Raw genomic sequence first — 20,490 nt, 5'->3', positions numbered from 1 at the left:
TAAGGGTAGACGTGAACGTTCTGTCTCCGTAGGTGTGCAGCCACTGTCGCTAGGCACTTGGTAAACACCGTGGGTGCTGTTGTTACTCCGAAAGGGAGGACCTTGAACTGATAATGCTGATCCTGAATGGTAAATCTGAGATATTTTCTGTGGGGCGGGTGTACCGGTATATGGAAATATGCATCCTTTAGATCTAGTGTTGTGAGGAAATCTCCCTGACTGAGTAACGGTAGAACCTGCTGTAATGTGAGCATGTGAAAATGTTCTGACAGGATGTACTGGTTTAGGGGCCTGAGGTCCAGTATGGGTCTGAGGGACCCGTCCTTTTTTGGGATCAAGAAGTACAGCGAGTACACCCCTGTACCTTTTTGTTCCACAGGCACGAGCTCTATGGCTCATTTTTGCAGCATGCTGACTACCTCTTACTGCAATAACTGTATATGGTCTGCGGACATAGGACGGTGTCTTGGGGGTATGTTGGGTGGAGTGGATGTTAACTCCAGACAATAACCGTACTGGATAAGCTGCCTCACCCACTTGTCTGTAGTGATGGATTTCCAGACCGGCAGGAACTGTTGTAGTCTTCCCCCCGACCGGTGTCATATGGTCGGGGGGGGGAGGGGGGTAGTGACAAGACGTCACTGTTTGTTAGTGGCGGAGGATCAGGAGCTGTTTCCATGACCTCTGCCCTTGGTGCTGTTTCCACGATAGCCACCCCTATTGTTCTTGTTGTAGGTGGTCTGCGTGCCTCCTTTACTGTACTGTGTTGGTTGGGACACCTGGCCTCTGGAAGCTCCTCTATTGTTGGAGCGACAAAAAGAACCACCCCATAACTGCTGGGACCATAGAGCCCCCATAGACTTTGCAGTCTCTGTGTCCTTTTTAATTTTTTCTAAGGTGGTGTCTACTTCTGGGCCAAATAAGTAATCAGGGTTAACTGGCTGATTGAGTATGGTGGTTTGTATCTCAGGCTTGAAGCCGGAGATTCTCAGCCAGGCATGTCTCCGTAACATAACGCTTGTATTAATAGCCCTGGCTGCAGTGTCTGCTGCGTCTAGCGCACACTTAATAGACGCGTTGGATATAAGTTTCCCTTCTTGTATTAGCATTTCTGCTGCCTCCTTATACTCATCAGGCAAGTGTTGTAACAGGGTCTCAAGTGTATCATAATGAGCCCTGTCATATCTGTCTAAGAGTGCCTGTGTGTTGGAGATTTGCCAGACATTGGCCGCTTGAGCTGCCACCCTTTTCCCTGAGTCATCTAGCACTTTAGATTCCTTGTCAGGGGGACGAGCATCACCCGTGGTCTGCGAGTTCGCTCTTTTACGAGCATTAGAAACAACAAGAGAGTCCAATGGCAACTGTCCCCTGATATACGTAGGGTCCACAGGTGCTGGTTTGTATTTTTTTTCAATCCTGGGGTTTACCACTCTTGCCCTTGTGGTCTCTTTAAAGATGTCTCCAGCGTGTTTCAGGACACCTTTCAGCATGGGTAGAGTCTTGACAGTTCTCTCTGAGGTTGAGAAGGTGTCAAATAAAAAGTCCTCTTCAATAGGGTCAGCATGGAGCTGGACATCATGATTTTTTGCTGCCCTCTCAATAAGTGCGTTAAACGCAGCCGTGTCTTCTGTAGGTGATGTTTTAACAGCATAGACAGGACTGTCCGGGGCATTTTGTGGCTCACCCGGGTCAACAGTGTCTGTCCAGGGTTCAGTGTGATCTTCTGGATCAGTGTCTACAGGATAACTGTAATCCTCATTGTCACCATCCCCTGCATCCACATCTGAATGTGTGGGTGAAAAAGGAGCAGGTTCTTGGTCATATTGTTGTAGAGGTTCAAACAGAAGAGGTGATGTTGCAGAATCTCTCTTTTTCTTTAATGGAATTTTATACGACTCCATAGGCTGTTCTGGGGCGATCTTTCGCTTGAAAATGGAAAGTCTACCAGTCTCAGCGTCGATGAATTGCCTCGACTGATCTTCCTGCAGAGGCTGTCTATGCTTGGTGGCCCCTTCAGTAGTTGTAGGTTTTGGCCCCATGGACACCTTCTTGGCCGCTTCGATGCCCGTCTTAGGGGCGAACGCCTTAGGTGCCACTGGCGGCGGCAGTGTAAATTTAATCGGTGCCGACGACTTCGGAGGTTTACTGACTGTCATTGGGGGCTGAGTGGCCTTCGGTTCGACAGCAAAAGCCTTTTCTTTAATGCACTGCAGCGAGTCCGACACCTGCTTCGAAAAAGAGGCGGATGGTTGTGTTGACTCGACGGGGTCCTTAGAGCCACTGCTTGTTTTGGACTCCAGGTCTTTACTGACCTTTGCTTTGTCGAGTCGACGTTTGGGATCGAGAACGTTCTGTGTTTCGAGTCGTTTGTTTGTGTCTATGGTCTTTGGCGCCGACTTCTTCGGGTCGATGTCCTTGACCTTCTTCTTCGGTGCCCCGGCCTTCGGCTCGACACCCTTTAGCGACCCCTCCGGGTCGATTACACTCTTGTTTCGTCGGAGCCGACGGTTCAGAAGCCTTCGATCCGACCAATGTAATGTGTACTTTCAGTTTCGATTTTGTTTCCGGGGCTTTCGGTTTCGTAGTCACCGATGTTTTTGGTTTCGATTTTGATCGATCAACCGATAGCTCTTTGGAATTGTCCGTAGCCGGGCTTTGAAGAGAGGCTGTAGAACTATGCGTTTGATCTTGGGTAAGGCCGTGTGGCGATCCCTCAACCTGAGCCTTATAGAGTGTTCCAGTCTCGGCCCCCATACCAACGGTTGGGCTTAGCTCCTCGCTCGAGCTATCTTCTACGGCACCAAGGGCCTCATCGTCGTCTCCTACCTCGTCGTCGACGTCTTCATTTTCGACCATCTCTTCATCTGCGTCGTAACTGGAGTCAATCTCTGATGCAGGATCAGACAGGTTCCCTTGAACTTCCTGCTCGACTCCCTCATCTTCCTCGGCATCGAAGATGTTCACCGAGTCAGGTGCCGTCTGCTGGGCTTCCTTCCGCGCCGCGTGTCGAAGGTGAATTGTTTTCTTGGATCGGAACCGAGAACAAGCCATACAGCTGGCTTCATCGTGATCCGGAGACAGGCACTTGTTGCACACCGGGTGGACATCGATGTGAGGAAACTTGGAGTTGCAAACAGGACATTTTTTGAACGGGATCCGTTCCATAAAGGATCATCGATAAGCCCTCTGGCGTCGACCGGGCCTTAGTGCTGAATAGCCACGCGGCTCTTCTTGACGTCCGGCTCGAGGATAGAGCTGGAACAAGTACTGGGCACCGATCGCAAAGACAATACCGACGATAACTAGAGGCCTTTTGGCCAAATCTAAAGTTTTTTATCGATTCCGAACTTGAGTTAACAAATTTACATCCGAACCCAATGGCGGGAAAAAACAATCTGAGGATGGAGAGGATGCCCATGCGCACTGTACTCCAGGGGAGGAGCCACCTATCTCGTGATACTTCGAAGACTCTTCCAGGACAACAATGTGCAATCATCCGGACCCAACACTAGGCGGCGATCTATGCACAGATATGAATTCAGCAGCCCACATGCCTCGAACATCAATCTTAGCAGTGTCTGCTTCTGTGGCTATGGCAGACATCCCGTAATACTACAAAGGAATGTGAACAGAGTCTTTCAACCAATCAGTTACTGCTGTTGGGATTGAGACATTGTATAAGAACTAGACACAAAGATGTATTAAATGTTGAAGAGTGGGCATGTAGCACATTCTTTTATTTATATCAGACCCTGTGACCATTCCCTGGTTTTCCATTTGCTTCATGCAGGGCAACAGCAGACTTGCATGAACTTCTTTCAAGTGGCAGGGGACGACAAAAAGCCACCCCTCTCACATTGAAGAATAATGTGCTGATCTGAACCAGGCACAAGGTAACCCCAATATATAATGCTTTGGACGGACGGACGGGCGGACGGACGGAGACACACACACACACACACAGAGACACACACACACATCCCTCCCTGGTAGATGTAACCCAGCCCTTCCACTGGCCGAAATGTCAAAAAATAAAATCTGATTGGACAAGGGAGCTTTTTCTACTATCGGCCATTTTGGGTCCATTGATCTGAGATCACTTATTGGCTGACCACAGCAGAGAAAAATCTGTTGCCACTGACACTACAGGAAGCTGTGTTTGCAGATCCTGGAGCATGGTTTGGGAACCATAGGCTTCCAGGCCCACAGATCCCAAGTTAGTACCCTGATCGCCTCGCTAGTCCCCATCTTGAGCCTGCAGATTCAGGAGTGGTCTTGTGGAACCTTACTGATTCTCCTCCTGAGTTTGCAGACCCATAAGATGGGTGCCCAACCTCAAGGAGAACGTGTGGGTCTTTGTTGCGGCCTCCGAGTCCCACACTGTTTGGGAACCCAAATAAGGGTGAGGGAACCCTCCTCCCCCGCCCCCTCCCACCCTTCAAATGTTTTTTTTTTATTTCTGGGCAAAATCCCTATAGTAAAGGGGGAAAGGAGCGGGGAAAGGATGCAAGTCTTGGCAGAAGGCCACGCCCTGCTATCAAACCTCCATTGCGTTCAGCCACAGGTTTTGCACTGTGGAGGTTGTCCACCTGTGTAAGGTTGGGAGCATTCCAAATGCTAGGCTCTGTGGCCAACTCTTGCGGCACATGGTGACCAAATACCATGTGCAGCGGAAGATGCTTACATGTGGTGGGTTGAATACATGGCCTGGCCAAAACCCACACCCTCCAGCCAACCCTTGAGGCACATGGCCAAAGGCAGTGTGGGTTGGCCACCAGTGGAGGTTGGGCACAAAATCTGGCCAAAGGGTATGTACAGTAGGGGTTAGACACATATGGTGGGATACCCAAAGGGCCAGGCCAAATAGCAGACTCTTTGACTAACCCCCACTTCACATGGGCAAGCCTGTGCACAGTGATGCTTGGCCAACCGTGGCTTTGTCGCAAGGCCCATGTAGCTAGCTCTCAAAGTGCATGGGCGAAACCTCAGAAGCTCACAAAAATCTATAGCTAAAGTGAAGTTATGCTTAAAATTGGTTACAATACCAATTTTGTCTGTTAAAAAAAACAAATTCTGTTAATAAAAAAATAAAAAAATTGTCTCTTAAAGAATACCATAGACGGCTGCTACAAAAATGTTCAGCCATTAAGATTGCAAGGATTTGTTTACCTTTCTGGATCAGCAGACTCTGTATTTTACAAATTTAAAAAGTACATTTTAGCAACTCCAAGATGGTGATTCCAATTGTCAAAATATCTCGATTTTCTTTCCTCATTTAACACTTTATTTTTGGGCTTTTTTTGGCAAAAAATGGGGAATAGATTTTGATGAAACCCCCAAAAAATCAACTGTGAGTTAGAAAATGCTGCTTCACCATATCAAAAGTGTCTGAAAAATCTATTGAGGGGCTTGAGCTAGAGGTGTGACCGCTTCTTTCCTTATGGAAATTAACATGGTATTTAGCACATTAAGAGCCCCCTCTCTGTACCCTTTGCTCACCTTGCCAGATCATTAAAAAACTTTTGAGGATTGAGTCAATGTGACTGACTCAAAGACGAGGAAAGTTTCATGCAGGTTTCTTCAAGGTTTCTTCAAACAACACAAAAGTGTTTAAGATTTGTTTTAAATACAGTTCCTGCGGGGCAGGCTGGCTTTGTAACTACTAATAGTTACCCACATACAACTGACATTTAGGAAGAACAGAACACTGGCAGTTTTGGATTTCATGAACAAGGTTACCATGATACTGTCGGTCAGTACTGTGCTTGCTCATTGAAGAGTGTATACCATTAGAATTCGACCACATGATATTTTTCAATGCAGGTCCCGAGTGGAATGATGGCAAAATATGTATTTATCCATGAGAGTTAGGGGGAATTGAGAAACGAAGTAGGAAGATTAGATTAGATTACACAGAAAACGGACTTCAGTTAAAATCATTCAACTGAACTGCTAAAAAATGTTTAGGGGAATAAACAAAGCAAAGACAAACCAGATTTATGTTTAATGTTCAACCATGACTGCAAGCAAGTACTGTAAGAAGGAAGTAAAGTCACTCTAAACAAGAGTACTTTTTTTTCTCTCTGACTCTTTAATATGCCTCAAAGCCTTCTTACATTGTAATTACATGACAACCTATATCAATCAATTAATTAACATGAAACAATGTCCTATTAAACATAATAACTGATTGACACTTACTGTGACAGCCTTAGTTTAACATCTGAGACACTATATTGTCCCTGGAACGGATGGCTGGAAAATAAAGAAAATAATCATAAGAGACACTAGTTTGTCTGATTTTAAAATATATATATTTTGTAAATATAAAATGAGTCACTTAGTCGAAATGCTTTTTTCAAATAGAGAACAAAAAACTAAATGTATCAGCAAAATAATTTTTCTTAATTAAGCATTTCTCAGGTACACAATTCCTTACTGTACACTATGCAAGTCAGTATCTGTTAGAGGAGCAATAGATAAAACATTTGCCAAACTTTTTTGCATATTAAAAAATGGGGGCAACCTTTTGAGTGTAGTGGAAGTAACTATCTTCTTTAGGGTGCAGCCAAATGGACATTGGGGATCTGTGACAGTATGAGGACCTACCACACTGCTAATGTAAACACATTTAGGTGACAGTCTGTGTAATGAACCAAAGGACAATCACATTAACTAGTGGGCCAGGTAACCGGCGTGTGCTCTGGGTTAAGCGAAAAAAAACTATTTTGGACAAACTATGAAATATTTTAGACCAAAATTAGATTCAATTGAAAAATGGATCATCCAGAGACTTCTACTTGACATTATACTAATATGTGGCTTAGTTTATTATTTAAAACCATAAACATGTACAGAGTATGCATCGAACATATTTCCAAAATTTAAAAAGTGGTATAAAAACATTACATTTCCAGTTAAAAAATAATCCAGTTATAAAAGCCAACCGTGCATTTCAAGAAAAAAGCACAATCAGGCCATGCCCCTAGCAACCCACCATGGCCTAAGTGTGTGTCACAGCTGAGCTAAAAGGTGTAGTGTTGGACCTGCAGTGTCCAAAGCTTCTTCTAAGCGGGTAGGGAATTAAGACAACTTTACTCTTGACACCCATTTTTAGATGTAACCTCGGTAAGGCGGGATAGGAAATTGAGATTCCACTAGCAACGAGCCACTGGCCAGGACGTATGACACGTCTACACAGGAGAGCTGGCGGTGTCCAAACCCCTCGTCCCAATGAAATCGGGGGAGGAAACCTTTCACTCTTGCCTACCCCGATCACCTCATATTGGCACTTTGAACCCTAAGTGTCCGTCATGGATTTTGCAAGAATCTTGAATACTTCCATAAACTGTGCCAGCCGAATATTGAGCATCATATTCCTTGGGTTTAGTGACTATTGCTGTGATCTGCAGGTCCTGATTCGTAGGCTCTTGAATTCATTATGCAGTAGAGCCCTCTGCTGCAGACCTAAGCAGGGATAGATGCAAAGTATTGTGCAGCAGTATTTCCTTTGTCTGGTGACATAAACGGCACATCTTACCAACCCCCCCCCCCCTCCCCCCTGCCCCCCCCCCCCCCCCCCCCCACTGCCCATCGTCTTGCCATTTGGGTTAAGAGTCGAGATTAGGTAGCACGTCCAGTCTCATGGACAGTAACCTTTTTTTGATTTTGAGAGAGTAGGCGGCCTCAAAGAGGGCCTGGTCCTTTAGATCATAATATGTATTTAACACCAGCTACCCAGGCTCGTGTTGGGCTACGGCTCCTTTATCTTCCTCCGAGCTCTGCAGTCTAATGTGTTTTTTTTTTGTAAACGTTTTTATTAGTTTTCACATGTACAAATTGGACATTTAAAACTTCAATGACAGTCATTTAACATTTGGTGAGTGTTATTGGCATTATGACATATTTACATCAAGGCTATTGTTGTTTGTCCGGGTGTGCGTAGTTTGACTAAACTTGTATGAATGCTTAGTAAGGGTGGGTCTCATTCTGGTTTAAGTTCCTGGGCCTGTGTGGTGCGTCCTACTGCTCTCGTAGTTAGTCGGAATGAGTCCATCGGACGAGTTACTTACCATCGGTAAAGATGTATCTGGTAGAGACACAGTCTAGCCGCAGATTCCTTAACGCTTGCCCATCCTGCCCGTTCTGCGAGGACCTTTTCAGGTTGGGCTTTCTACATTTGCCTCCCTCCGGGTGGCTTGACAGTTCTGCGGGGTGACATTTTTCACTTCACTCTGACACAGGCCGCACGGTAAGGAACCCATACCGAGGCTTCGCTGCGAAGTACTACAGACAACTGGAGCCAACTGTAAGCGCAATAGAGCAATGCTAACGTTTGGATCGCAGGACATGGGAAAAAGAGGACAGCCTGATCCACAGAAGGATATCTGTGAGGAAGACTCGTTAGGAGAGTACCAAGCCTAAGGCAGCTAACCAATAGGGGAGAGGTGTGACGCCAGGGCGACTGACGCTGGACGCTGGGGATCACGGTTCGATCCCTGGCTCTGGTGGCAGGGGTCTGCCCAGCACCATGCGACTCTGGGCAATAGCTCGCTTAATCTTCCCAACCGTCCCCAGCGCCGAGATACCCCTTCTGGGGTGATTTGTGCGCTATACAAGTACTGGATTTACATTTACAATAGCCAGCAAATACCCCACATAGGGTAAGTCTCAACCCCTGCGAGGGGAGTCCTCTTGGGAAAAGCACACATTCAGAGGACTGAAAGAAAGACAGAACCAGCCGTCCGGCTGTACTGAACAAATACTGAGATGGCAGAACACCCGCATACACTATACAGGCACTATGTAAAGAAACCAGGATATTTTTGGAAAATCAAACCAACAAGGCAACATTGCCTATGCAGAAGAAAAAGAAACCATAAGGCAGAAAGTCGTGCCGCAAGAGTCACGGTAGCCCAGACATGAGGTGGGAGACGGCCGAATCAGCGTGGCTGTCAAATAGGTCCACTCCATTGAATGGCAGATCTCGAAGAGCATCCGGAAACTTTTCTGTGAAACGACTTTCGTGCAGCCCTGCATGGCAGCGCAAAGCAACCGTTAAGATACAATACTTAATGAGACATTTGTCTGGGTCAAATGCCTACTCTTCAACACGTCAAAAATAAATAAGAACACATACAGACATATAACCAAAATAATGTAGTTTGAATTGACATCCTTTTCCCTATATGTTCATAAGGGAACATAGAGAATGCACACCTTGATGCATATAATCTATGTCAGACATTCCTAAACGTATTGCAACACAAAAAGATGATGGATGGAATGCTGAACACTATCAAATATTCAGCCCAATCACAGATTTGGGTTTAATCCATTGTTTTTTTCTCACCATGCCATCCCAGTTTGAACCTAGCCATATGCAAATCCGTCTTGACACTACTCCCCATGGGAACAGTCCAGCCTGAACTGGCAAGCCAGGTCTTCCCTAGAAAGGAAACAAGCATACTGGGACCGGTTTCGGGGTATCTCCCCTCATCAGCCAGGCCAGCTTGAATCCAGTGGCACGGTGAGCATGGGGCCCACGTCTGGGCATACCCTTCCCACTTAGAGCAACTATAACAACACAAAAAGATGATGGAAGGAATGCTGAACATTCTCAAACATTCACCCCCAGTCACAAATCTGGGTTAAATCCATTGTTTTTCTTCTCACCATGTCAACCCAGTTTGCACCCAGCAATATGCAAATCAGTCTTAATGCAGATCTTTGACAGGGGGTGAATGTTTGACAGTGTTCAGCATTCCGTTCATCCTTTTGTGTTACTATATTCCTAAACTTATGACAAATTCCAATTTCTGCTAAGATTTTGTATATACAGACTACAACCACTTGACCACTTATCAGGAGAGGCCGTTCACCGAGAATATCACCCGATATTCTGCCACGGATGATCTCAACTACTACAAGCACACTTTGCAGATGCCATGTCTCGCCTGAAACTTATAAAGCTGAGTCCCGTAGGAAGACCGACCGATTGCTACCGCAGCTGGTGTTTGCCCTTCGCAGCGAACACGGTCCTCACACCTCTGCCGATAAAGATAGCCTTTGCTGTCAACCAGGAATGCAGTGCCTACTCTTCTCCCTAAAATGCTCTTAGCTGCAAGTGGCTCTGCTTTTCATGCTCTCTTGGTATAGTACATAGAAATAGGCATTACGGTGTTACGTTTTAGATTACATTTTAAAACTTGCAAAAAAGTTTCATTTTATTTTCGTTATTTATAAAATGCTTTCTTGCTTTTTTCATAATATTCTGTGGAGTTGTATTAGAATTACTGAGAAAGAGATTATTTCTGCAGTAATAAATTATTTTTACATATAAGTGTTCATTCTTCTTAGTACAATGTGTTTTGTTGTTACTGTGATAACGAAATAAGGTTTGTGACTGTTACCACAGTGCCCAATACGTTTATGGGATTGTTAGTAAACCAAAAGCAAAACTTCTGTGTCAATTACACATTGAATAGTGTCTTGCGGGGCTACAATAAACTGTTTTTCACATTCATCACTGGTGCATTTGAGCAGAGTACACCTGTGTTACCAGTGGGTGGGAAAGCAGACATTGTAGAGTTACGCCAAAGTCGTAACGTACGCAACACCGCAACTCACCTTTAGTTGGACACACTCACCTCTGGCCTAATGTCCCCAACCATTGACCTCTCAGATATACATCCAGTAACTCAGTCATTACCAATGGTGCTCTTGTGCTGTTGTACTGTACCACTGTATTGATTTAACTAAGGGACATACTTAGTTTTATGGTTTGCACGGAGGTGGGCTAGGTTTGGTCATTATGCTTATAACAGTCTTCTGTTTTTCTCTATTTTCCATGCATCACATTGTATTGTTCATTGTAGATTATAGAACACGCTAGATTAATAATTCACCTTGTCCACTGAACTACTACAGCTAAATGTCTTTGACCTACATACTAAATGGTTTCAAAATACCACATTGGTATTCTCACACTCTAAATTACTGATACAGTGAATCACCCTAAGCTATAAGAATATCTCACACTAAGGACATATTTCAAAAAGCCTCATTTATTTGTGCAGTACAAATGCACATACTGGTGTATATAACATGAGAAGCTTTCTAGAGAAACAATGACTAGCACTTACCAGTCTTAGTTAGCTGGAAATGTATTTCTGGATCTATTTGTTATACCTGAATAACAGGCAAACTTCCCTCTCTTAGTAAGATGGGTTATGTGCAGACGTGGGTCCCATGAACACTTTGCTACTGGACACAAGCTACACCTGACTGAAGAGCCCCGATTAAGGCAAAACCAGCTTTGGGGATGCTTGTGTTTCAGTTCAGAAAGGACCAGGCCTGGCAGTTCGGGCTGGAAGGTTCCCACTGGAGTATGGTCAAGACTGATTTCCATAAGGCTGGGTCCAAACTGAGGGGGCACGGTGGTACAAGAACGATGGACTGGGATGCAGCCTGTTATTAACAGTGGCTGAAATTAATTCAAGCATTCCCTCCATTACTTTTTGTATGCTTTAAGGTACAAGCCAAAGCAACAGTCAAACCTACAAAGAACCATGGGCCAGATGTATCAAGGGTTTTACCGGTCACAAACGTGCCAATTCGCAGAACGGTAAAAAGCCTTTTGGGATGTATCAACCCAAAGGGCATTCGCAAAATAGGTAATCGCAACTTTTGGAATTACCTATTTTGCGAATGCAGTTAGGAAATCACAATTTGCGATTCCCTAAATACAATGCAAGAAGCATTCTCAGAATGCGACTTTGCATTAAACTTCAAGTTGGTGGAAATTTGCACATCCTTAGAAAAATGCACAAACCTGCATTATTCTAAGTGCCAGGTTGCGCACACACATGCCCTCAGGGCATGTGTGTGGGCCACATGTCCACACTTACCTTTTTTTGGGGGTGCATCAGTGGGGCTTTATGTCCCCCTGGCACCCTTGCAATTGCATTCGCAATTTGCGATTACCTATTTGGTAATCGCAAATTGTGAATGCCTTCCCATTCATTCCTACTGGCCTCAAGACCCCTGGTAATGAATGGGAAGGCATTCCCTAATAGCGAATTGCAATTTGCGATACGCTATTAAGGAATATGTGGGAATCGCTAATTTTTGGCGAAACCTACATACATTGCATTTTGCGATTCCAAAATAGCGAATCTGTAAAATTCGCTATTTTAGAATCGCAAAATGCAATGTTGATACATCTGGCCCCATGATCCTTACCAAAGACTACATTCCGGTGGTTTTGGCAGAAAACCCAGTCCTCTAAATAAGGATAGAATGTTGGAAAGCAAGCTTTATGAAATTCTCTCATGTTTGAGGTAAACTAAAATACTTAGGATGCTTACCAAAGTCGAGAGTGTTGGGCAGGTTCTGAACACAAATCGGCACCTGATTCACTGTGTTATTTAGTTTAAGACAGTTACATTGCATCTACTGAGAGATGCAAGGATAGGATGTGAAGAACTGATAGACGAAGATCTAGGTACCATCTGCAAATGTGAAAAAATGCAGTCCAAGCTGGAAATTATTCTGGCCCGTGGACCAACACACTCAGAGAACAGTGCTGGGCTCAACGAGGAGCCCAGTGGCACCTAAAGACGAGCTTGCTAAGGATAAAGCTTTGTATTGTATTGCATTATTTGATATGTATACCCAAGGAATTATGTTTGCTATTGGTTATTTATTCTGAATGGGAATACCACAATTACACTGACAATATATAAGGTTCATTTGATTCTTGTTTATTCTAAAGGCAAATACCTCAGTCATGGGTTCTTAAAATTAAGTGTGCTCAGGGTCAGAGACTAAGTTGGGAGTTTGGCACAGGGCACAAGAAGAAGTTGATGTGAACGGTGCTTGTAAAAATAAGTGGGGGAGGGCAAAAATGTAATTGCCAATGGTACCAATATACTTTGAGACTGCTTGGCCCCTATTTCAACATTACATTAGCACCTATAGTCTTACCTAGGATTTACCTCTGCAAGAGCTGGGTGTTTGTTGCTGTTCCACACTCTGTAGTTATGTGTAATTTTCCAGGCTCCTACGAAAGCAGTACCATAGTCAGACAGCAGCTTCTCGTTATCTGAAACATGAAAACGAATAGAAAAGAATTGATAAAGGGTAACTGACTGCAAAAATAGAATTGCAACAGTGAAGTAGAAAAATAAATAGTGTGGTATAAGTGAAAAGTGGTCACTTAAACTACAGTTACACTACCCATCCACCACTCTTTTAGAAAAACGTTTTCAAGGGTCTTGCTTGCTTGGCAGACTTTGAAGAGACAAAACCAAATACATATCAATTTACAACTTAATATTTTATTAATGTCATCAGATCAATATAGTTAGGCAAGGCAATGCAATAAACTATTTTACTACCAATTAAAAGTTGAAGAAGAGCATTATTTACTATCTTTTCAAAATGTTACTAATCCTATTCATTTCACTGCATGAATAAGAAAAATATTTTAAGACAGGTACATTCCACTGAGGTCCGGGATGTTGATATGGAGTAGATAGCTCACACTGGTTACAATTCTGCCTGTTTTGCATACATTTCGGATTTCTTTTATCCAAACTCCGATGAGTCCAGGGTAATGACCATCCATTGGCCAAGGGTCTATAAAAGTAATTCTTTTGAGGCAATGTGCTTCACAGATATGGGGGAAGCTGACACCTTAGAAGTACCTTAAGCCTGTGGTTCTGTCTTCAGAGCATATTGGCATAATAGCTACAGTTGCACTTCACTACCCCAGCGTATTGCTAACAGAACAACCAGCACTCAAGAGACCAGAATGCATTATGAATGCTCCCCTAAAACAATAGTCTCAGGTGAAGTATACCATCTGAAAGTGAAGGACATGACATGCATGTTCTTGATTCGGCCAGCACAGGGGCTTCTAAGAAAAAGACTGCTTGGAGATGAGCACAGATAGGTATGTTAACATATTCATCTTGCATATCTACTGCATGCAAGCAATTGCCATCCTGATTGGAGTTTACAATGTTGATTAGGGTAGACTTGAAATTTATGTGGGCGGAACTTGTTTGGACTTAATTGATTTGGTATTAAAAGGAACACCTGTTCTTTCTTCAACCCTGCGGCACTTTGAGCAGAACCACTAGATTCTGAATCAAAATAGCACCAGCGGAAAAGTATCTATGTCCACATTCCTAACACTATTCGGGGCCTGTGTGATATTCTGGCTTGTGTGTCTGCAGACTAATTTCAGACTAAGTTAGTGAAACCATAGAAAATTTGGAGTATATGATTCATAATTCACATCTCTCAGTGTCTCCAGATTCAAATCCATTCCTGGAACTTAAGGAGGTTGAAGGTCAAACTAATCAGCCTGGTTTTAGGACTTTCATCATGGATATCTCACCATCACAAGCAGTATGCCAGTGAGTTCCCTAAGGTGTAACCCATATGTGGCCACTGGAGGTCACTTTGTGAACCTTTAAGCTATCCCACCCAGGGATGCCTGAAATGCCAAAGTCATCAATATAGTGCTCCTAGGACTACTCCCACTTATCACAAAAACAATCCATGCCCCCCTCGCCAGGGGGTCTCATCCCTCAACCATTAAGGCACATCTTGGCCACACCCATCCTGAAGAAATCTTCTATGGGCCGAACAATCTCAAACGATGCACCAAACATCTGCCTACCCGTGCTGCCAAGACAATTGGAACAGTGGTTACATAAGAAATCTACTCTCATTTAGAAGCTCACAATCCTCTCAGTGACTTTTAATCCTTTAAATAGGAGTCAGAACTCTGAAGGGCACATCATATACTCTTCTAAACATTAGAAAAGAACTACTCATCTCCCTACATCAAAACATACCAGCTCTCAATCCTTCTGTACATCTCTGTGGCATCTGACAAAACTGACCGTCATGTACTCCTCAATGGTATGCATCTTATAGCGGTCATCAATGGACCTAAGCTACCTTGGAGCTCCTCTTTCTTTCTAAGTCACAATCATCAGGTTAAATTGGGCACATTCCTTTCCATATCTGTGGAGTCCCGGAAGTTTTAGCTTTATCACCAGTCCTGTTCTCTGTCTATATGTCCCCTCTCACTAACATCCTTAACCACTACAACTCATATGTACGCTGACGATACCCAGCTGCTTACCAAGTTTGACAACAACTCTGGCAAAACACTTGATGGTGCACACTGCTGATCTCAACTTCTGTGTTGGATGAAAACAACTGGCTGTGGAGGAGAAATCTCAAATACTGCTGATGGGATCTGTTTTTCTGACCAATCTCCCTTTCCACTGGCCCTTCTAACCCTCTACAGAGCCAGTGGAAAAAGCCCAAAGCCTGGTTGTGCTGTTTCACAGCAATCTTTCCTTCGTTACTCAAATAAACGGTCTCCAAGGCGGCCTACTATCACTTGAGTCTACTTCAGATTGGTGTTTTTCTGCTTCACCTCACCCAGAAAAAGACCCGTTGCACTCACAGAGGTGATTTCCCTAATTGGCTATTCTAACACACTCTTTTCTGGCCTCTCCAAAAAATCTATATAGAAACAAGCTCTGATGGGTCCAGAACCATGCTGCCCTTCTCCTGTTTGGAATAGATCACTGCAACCACAACCCCTCCCCGGGGCGACTCCTCCCCTCCCCTCTTTTTCCCCTTGGTTCCAAAACACACTGCTTCTCTTTCCCCAATAATCATCTTCTTGACAACATGATTTAGTGCATAGAAAAGGCCACCGTTTATTAACATGGTTTATACATCTCGCAAATTACGTTTGGTGATTCATAACCATCATGTTACTTTAACAGTGTGCATTGTCCTCTAGCATTTGTTGCTGTTCCCATTTGAATGACAGCACTGTCCTTGTTTGAGGTGCACCTTTAAGCAAGGTCTTTTGTGCTCACAGTTGCAGGCTTCCTTGCTACCGATTTAGTGGGCATCCGTTAGGACCTGCCAGGGCTGCAAGTGCCATTCCGCTTGCTCTGGACCCTTGCTGGCCACTCGCCTGCTCCTCAGTGCCCCTGCCGTGTGGCATCCCAAGGACCTTGTGAAGCATCTCATCTACTTTGAATCTGTGTGCTGTCACTTGCTCACTCAGTGCCCCTGCCCTGAGGCATCCCAAGGACACTTGTGTGAGCAGCTCAACTACCTAACGTAACTGTTTTCTTCAGGTTATTTTCTTGGGTTTTGACCACCACACTGCCTACAGTTCCCCGATCAGCGGTAGCTCCCCTTTCCTCCTGTCCTGCTTACGAGAAACCGAGCTGTTCTATGATGCACACTATGTTAAGTATGAACATGCCCATCGCCACCCCTGTCAGGTGTACCCTGCCTGCCTTGAGGACCCCAGTTTAATGAATCCATGCCTTACAAAGCCCCAGCTGTTGGCCCTGCATATTCTCGCCATGGTAATGATCAATTTTTGTCTGGACTTTTTGATCGCTCCCTGTTCCTGAGCCCCGCTCCATGCCCTGCGCACCACTATTTCTGACCAAATTACTTCTGCTGGGCGGATTAACCTGGCGAGTGATGCTAAATCCATCATAATTTTTTCCAGCAGGCATCTCCTTCCCATTGCTGCTAGGCCATTGCCCCCCTGGTGGACCACTAACACTTCTGGCCCATGGCCCTGCAGCAGCGCTCGTTGTACCGTCGTTAGTAGTTGGTCCCATTTCATCCCAGATCGGCCCAGCCAGGTCACCTCTGTGTTCCGGAGACAGATCCCTTTGAACTCCTGACGCGCCGCCGTTCATTGTTGTGCTCAGGTGATGTAAGTGCCCACGATTCACACCCTCTTGCGACCTTCCGGTGGACCTAGATGGGGGGGGGGGGGGGGGGGTGTAAGAGAGCCAAGCTTAGTAAACCTGGGAGCTTATGTACCGTTTAAAAGCATTCAATGCCCAACGTCCTATAGCTTTGATTTGTTCCGACCCCAGGTTGCCGCCCTTATGCGGAAAGGATGGGACCCGAACTCCTTCGGCGGGAAACCTGCTTTCGCTTGGGCTTTGTGCATGACCGCGATGTACTGAAAACAGCTGAGACATGACCCATACCCATGCGCGAACAGGGGAGCCTGTGCTGGGCCACCTTTTGGCACATACTCTTGCACCAGACACACTAGGCAACACAACTTGTCCCTGATGCAATCGATCCTGGTGTACTTTTCCTTGCGCGCCTGATCCGTCTTTGATCGTCGCAGGTGGATTACCATGTGTCCTGCACCACGTCTGCTTTGTGTAAGCATGCGGTCCTCGGGGTTTGGCTGGCCAACTATCTCGCTGATCCTGTACACCACAAAGAATGTGGGCGCGAAAGACGCCTCTAATAGCTTTGTCTCTTGCTCCCGGTCGCACACCTCCTCTGGCGCGCGGATTACCCTTTTTAAAACCTGAAAATCAATGGACCTGCTGCTGTCCCCTGATCAAGGCTGCAGCCTACCATAACCTTTCATGGCCATCCTACAGCAAAAGGACCCTGTGGGATCCTTCCCTGTCACTACTTTGCTGTAGTAAGCAACTGTGTTCAGAGGAGTCTGAGCCCAGGATGTGGTTTTTCCCTCCTAAAAATGCCCATTCGATAAAGCTGGTTACCTCGTCTGGCCCTACCCTTTGTAACCCTTTGATGCCAGTCACGGTGGCAAAGGTGACCCAAAACTTATGATAGCGGTCTTCCATCCTGGGGGTTAGCACGTTGTCCAACAATGTTCTCAACCTGAGTCCACCAATTCCCATAGTCTCTCTGACACCGGTGTCATGACTTGATCCGCCTCCGGCACGAGGTCCCTGAACCTGGCCCACTGGAAACGAGAAATGGAATCCACCACCGAGTTGTCTAGCCTTGCAAAGTGTCTAGCCCTAACCTCTATGTTTGCTGTTAGCTGGCACTCCACTAACGTACGCATAGTTTGACCACGCCGGGTATTTCGCTGTACCTAGGTGGATTGCTTGCACCACAGCGTGGTTGCCCGACCATAGTATTATCGGCCTCTTTTCCAGTCTGGGGGCCTATATGGTAAATGTCGCTATAATATGGAAAAGTTCCAACAGGGTGAGGTTGCCAGTAGTCCCATTGTGGGACCACCTGGCCGGCCAGGCTGCTGCCGTCCATGCCGACCCTAGGATAACCCCAAAACCATGGCCCCTTGCAGCATCCATGTAGAGTTCTAGCTGGTCAGCCTGTACCCAAGGTTCCCGCAATATAAGAGCGCTGTTGGTCAGGAACTGTTCCCATTGTCCTAAGTCCTCCCTCACGCCTTGTGTAAGGCAGACCCTGTGTTTCTTCTTGGATTAACCTTTGGTCAGCTAAGCCAAGCATCTAGCAAAGGGGCGCCCAGCCGTTATTACCCAGGTGGCGAAGTTCAGTTTTCCTAGCAGTTGTTGTACCTCACCCAGTGTCGTCTTTTTCTGCTGCCATAGGTTTTCTATGATTTGCAGAAACTCTGTGACCTTTTCCTGTGACAGTCTGAAAAGTCCCTGCCTCTGAGTCGAACTCTATCCCCTGGAAAAACAATCTGGTGGTTGGGCCCTCTGTTTTGTCCTTTGCTAGTGGTACTCCCAATTCCTTTGGCATGTCCACAAATTTGCGCACGAGTTTGGTGCATTCCATTGTTCCAGCTGCCCCTATAAATAGGAAATCATCTAAGTAGTGGATCCGACCCCCTCCGGGGTGGTGTGTTCCCAGCTCCCATTCCAGGAACCTGCTAAATGATTCAAAGTAAGCGCAGGATATGAACATCCCATGGGTAGCCATCTGTCGTAGTAGTATTCCCCTTCTAGTTATAAACCGAGGAGGTGGTAGCTGTTTGGGTGCACTGGTAACAAACGAAAGGCCGACTTAATGTCTGTTTTGGCCAGTAGAGACCCCCCGCCTTCCTGATTTCGTTTAATGCGTCGTCCAGAGAAGCATATGCCCCTAAGCAGCTGCCCTGCTCCAACCAATCATTGACTGAATCCCCTTGGGGGTGTGACAGGTGGTGTATTAGTTTGAATTTGCCTATCTCTTTTTTTGGCACCACTCCCAGAGGTGAGACTATCATGTTTGGTATTGGGGGGTGCAGGAAAGGGCCTTCCACTCTACCCGTCTGGACCTCCTTCTCCACTTTCTGTTTTGCCTCCACAGGGTTGTCACGTACTGATTTTAAGTTGCGGTTGTTCCGCTGGACCACTGGTCCCTTGTAAGGGATGGGAAACCCTACTGTAAACCCTTCCGCCAATTGTTGTCTGTCTGATTTCTTTGGGTACCTATGGAATATTGTTATCAGTCTCCTTGTGTATATCGGGGTGGGCAATGACTGTCCCCTGCCCAATGCCTCACCCCCTTTCTGGGTTGCACCACCCTTCTCTTTGTTGGAATTCGCCCCTTTTGTTTGCCCGAATTGGACCGTGGGGTGACTCCTCCTGCATTCACCACAGATATGTCTGAACCAGCATGCATACCCCCATTTGCATTCACCCGTGTCATATTTCCAAGAGGGTGCCATTCCGGTTTTCCCTACTCACCCGCCTTTGCTACCCGACTGGCCCTTGTACCTGAAACCTGGTCCCTGCTCTTCATATTTCCCTTTGAATCCTGAGGGACGGAAAGTGGTTTCCAGTGTATCTAGCCCTTACCTGGCCCCCTCCATGTGGGTCGTAAATCCCTTCATATCCTGGCAATCCCATTCCATTACTGACCAGGTCTGCATTTTCTCCCCGACACCTTCGTCGTATCTCAACCAGGCCTCCCCCTGGTACTTCTGTTGCACCTCATGGACTTTTTGTTCATATAGTATCAGTGCTGCTGAACTCTGGGGTAACTTCTCTATAGACACGCATGCCAGGGTCCTAAACCCTTTCAGACATTTTTCAATTGTCTTCTCTACCCTGGGTTTGCGCCTGTTCCTCCTGTCCTCATCCTTTAAATCCTCTGAGACCTAAACCTGCTTGGCGCATGTCTAGCAAAGAGAATATATCTATAAATTCCTTGTGCCAGATCCTCTCTTTCACTGCTAGTGGGATAAGATTCGCTAGGCCTAGAAGTTTCGCAGTGGTGGGTGGATCGCTCGGGGACGGGCGCATGTACTCGCTTGGTGGTTTCCCACAGTGGGTTCTGGCCCTCACAACCCCGGCCTTGGGTTGTAGGTTTCCCTCAGCCCTTGTTGTGTCAGCCTGTGCATCCTCCAGGGCACTATTTGACCCCTCGTCTACCATGTCTCCATCCCCTTGTGGGCTTCCGGGGCTACCTTTTCTCTCCATGCGTGAGAACCCAGTGCTCCCCCATATGACTGTCCCTGCCTATTGCCACCAGGGTATCCAAGGGGCCAAGCATGGTTGCATTGAGCCCCATGCCTTCCCCTGGAATTCTGTTCGGTCTTCCCTCGGGTTTCCCGGGAAGGGGGGCTGAAAGGGCATGGCCCACGCGCAGCGTAGTTGCTGACCCCACCCACCACAGCGTGCCATAATTAATTCTTAGCCCGGGCTCTCCCCCACCTTTGCCAGC

General features: G+C 46.0%; 1 protein-coding gene across 2 annotated transcripts in view; it reads right to left on the bottom strand.

The window, feature by feature from the left end:
* AVL9 (AVL9 cell migration associated) overlaps positions 1 to 20,490 on the bottom strand; it is a 478,148-nt gene that overhangs the window by 29,876 nt on the left and 427,782 nt on the right. Inside the window, exons 13-14 of one of the 2 annotated variants that reach the window (XR_015309867.1) lie at positions 12,999 to 13,105; positions 6,202 to 6,255 (exon numbers count right to left, since the gene is read on the bottom strand). Coding sequence is in view for 1 of the 2 variants with exons in the window: in XM_086964797.1 (XP_086820923.1) it covers positions 6,202 to 6,255; positions 12,988 to 13,105 (172 nt within the window). In the remaining variant the exon portion in view is untranslated. Of the gene's footprint in view, positions 1 to 6,201; positions 6,256 to 12,987; positions 13,106 to 20,490 lie in introns of both variants that reach the window. The other variant, XM_086964797.1, reaches the window with a different exon arrangement.

The sequence above is a fragment of the Lissotriton vulgaris genome, chromosome 4_1 (genome assembly GCF_964263255.1).
Source record: "Lissotriton vulgaris chromosome 4_1, aLisVul1.2, whole genome shotgun sequence".
Classification (NCBI taxonomy): Eukaryota; Metazoa; Chordata; class Amphibia; order Caudata; family Salamandridae; genus Lissotriton; species Lissotriton vulgaris.
This window is presented reverse-complemented; position numbering and strand designations above follow the sequence as displayed.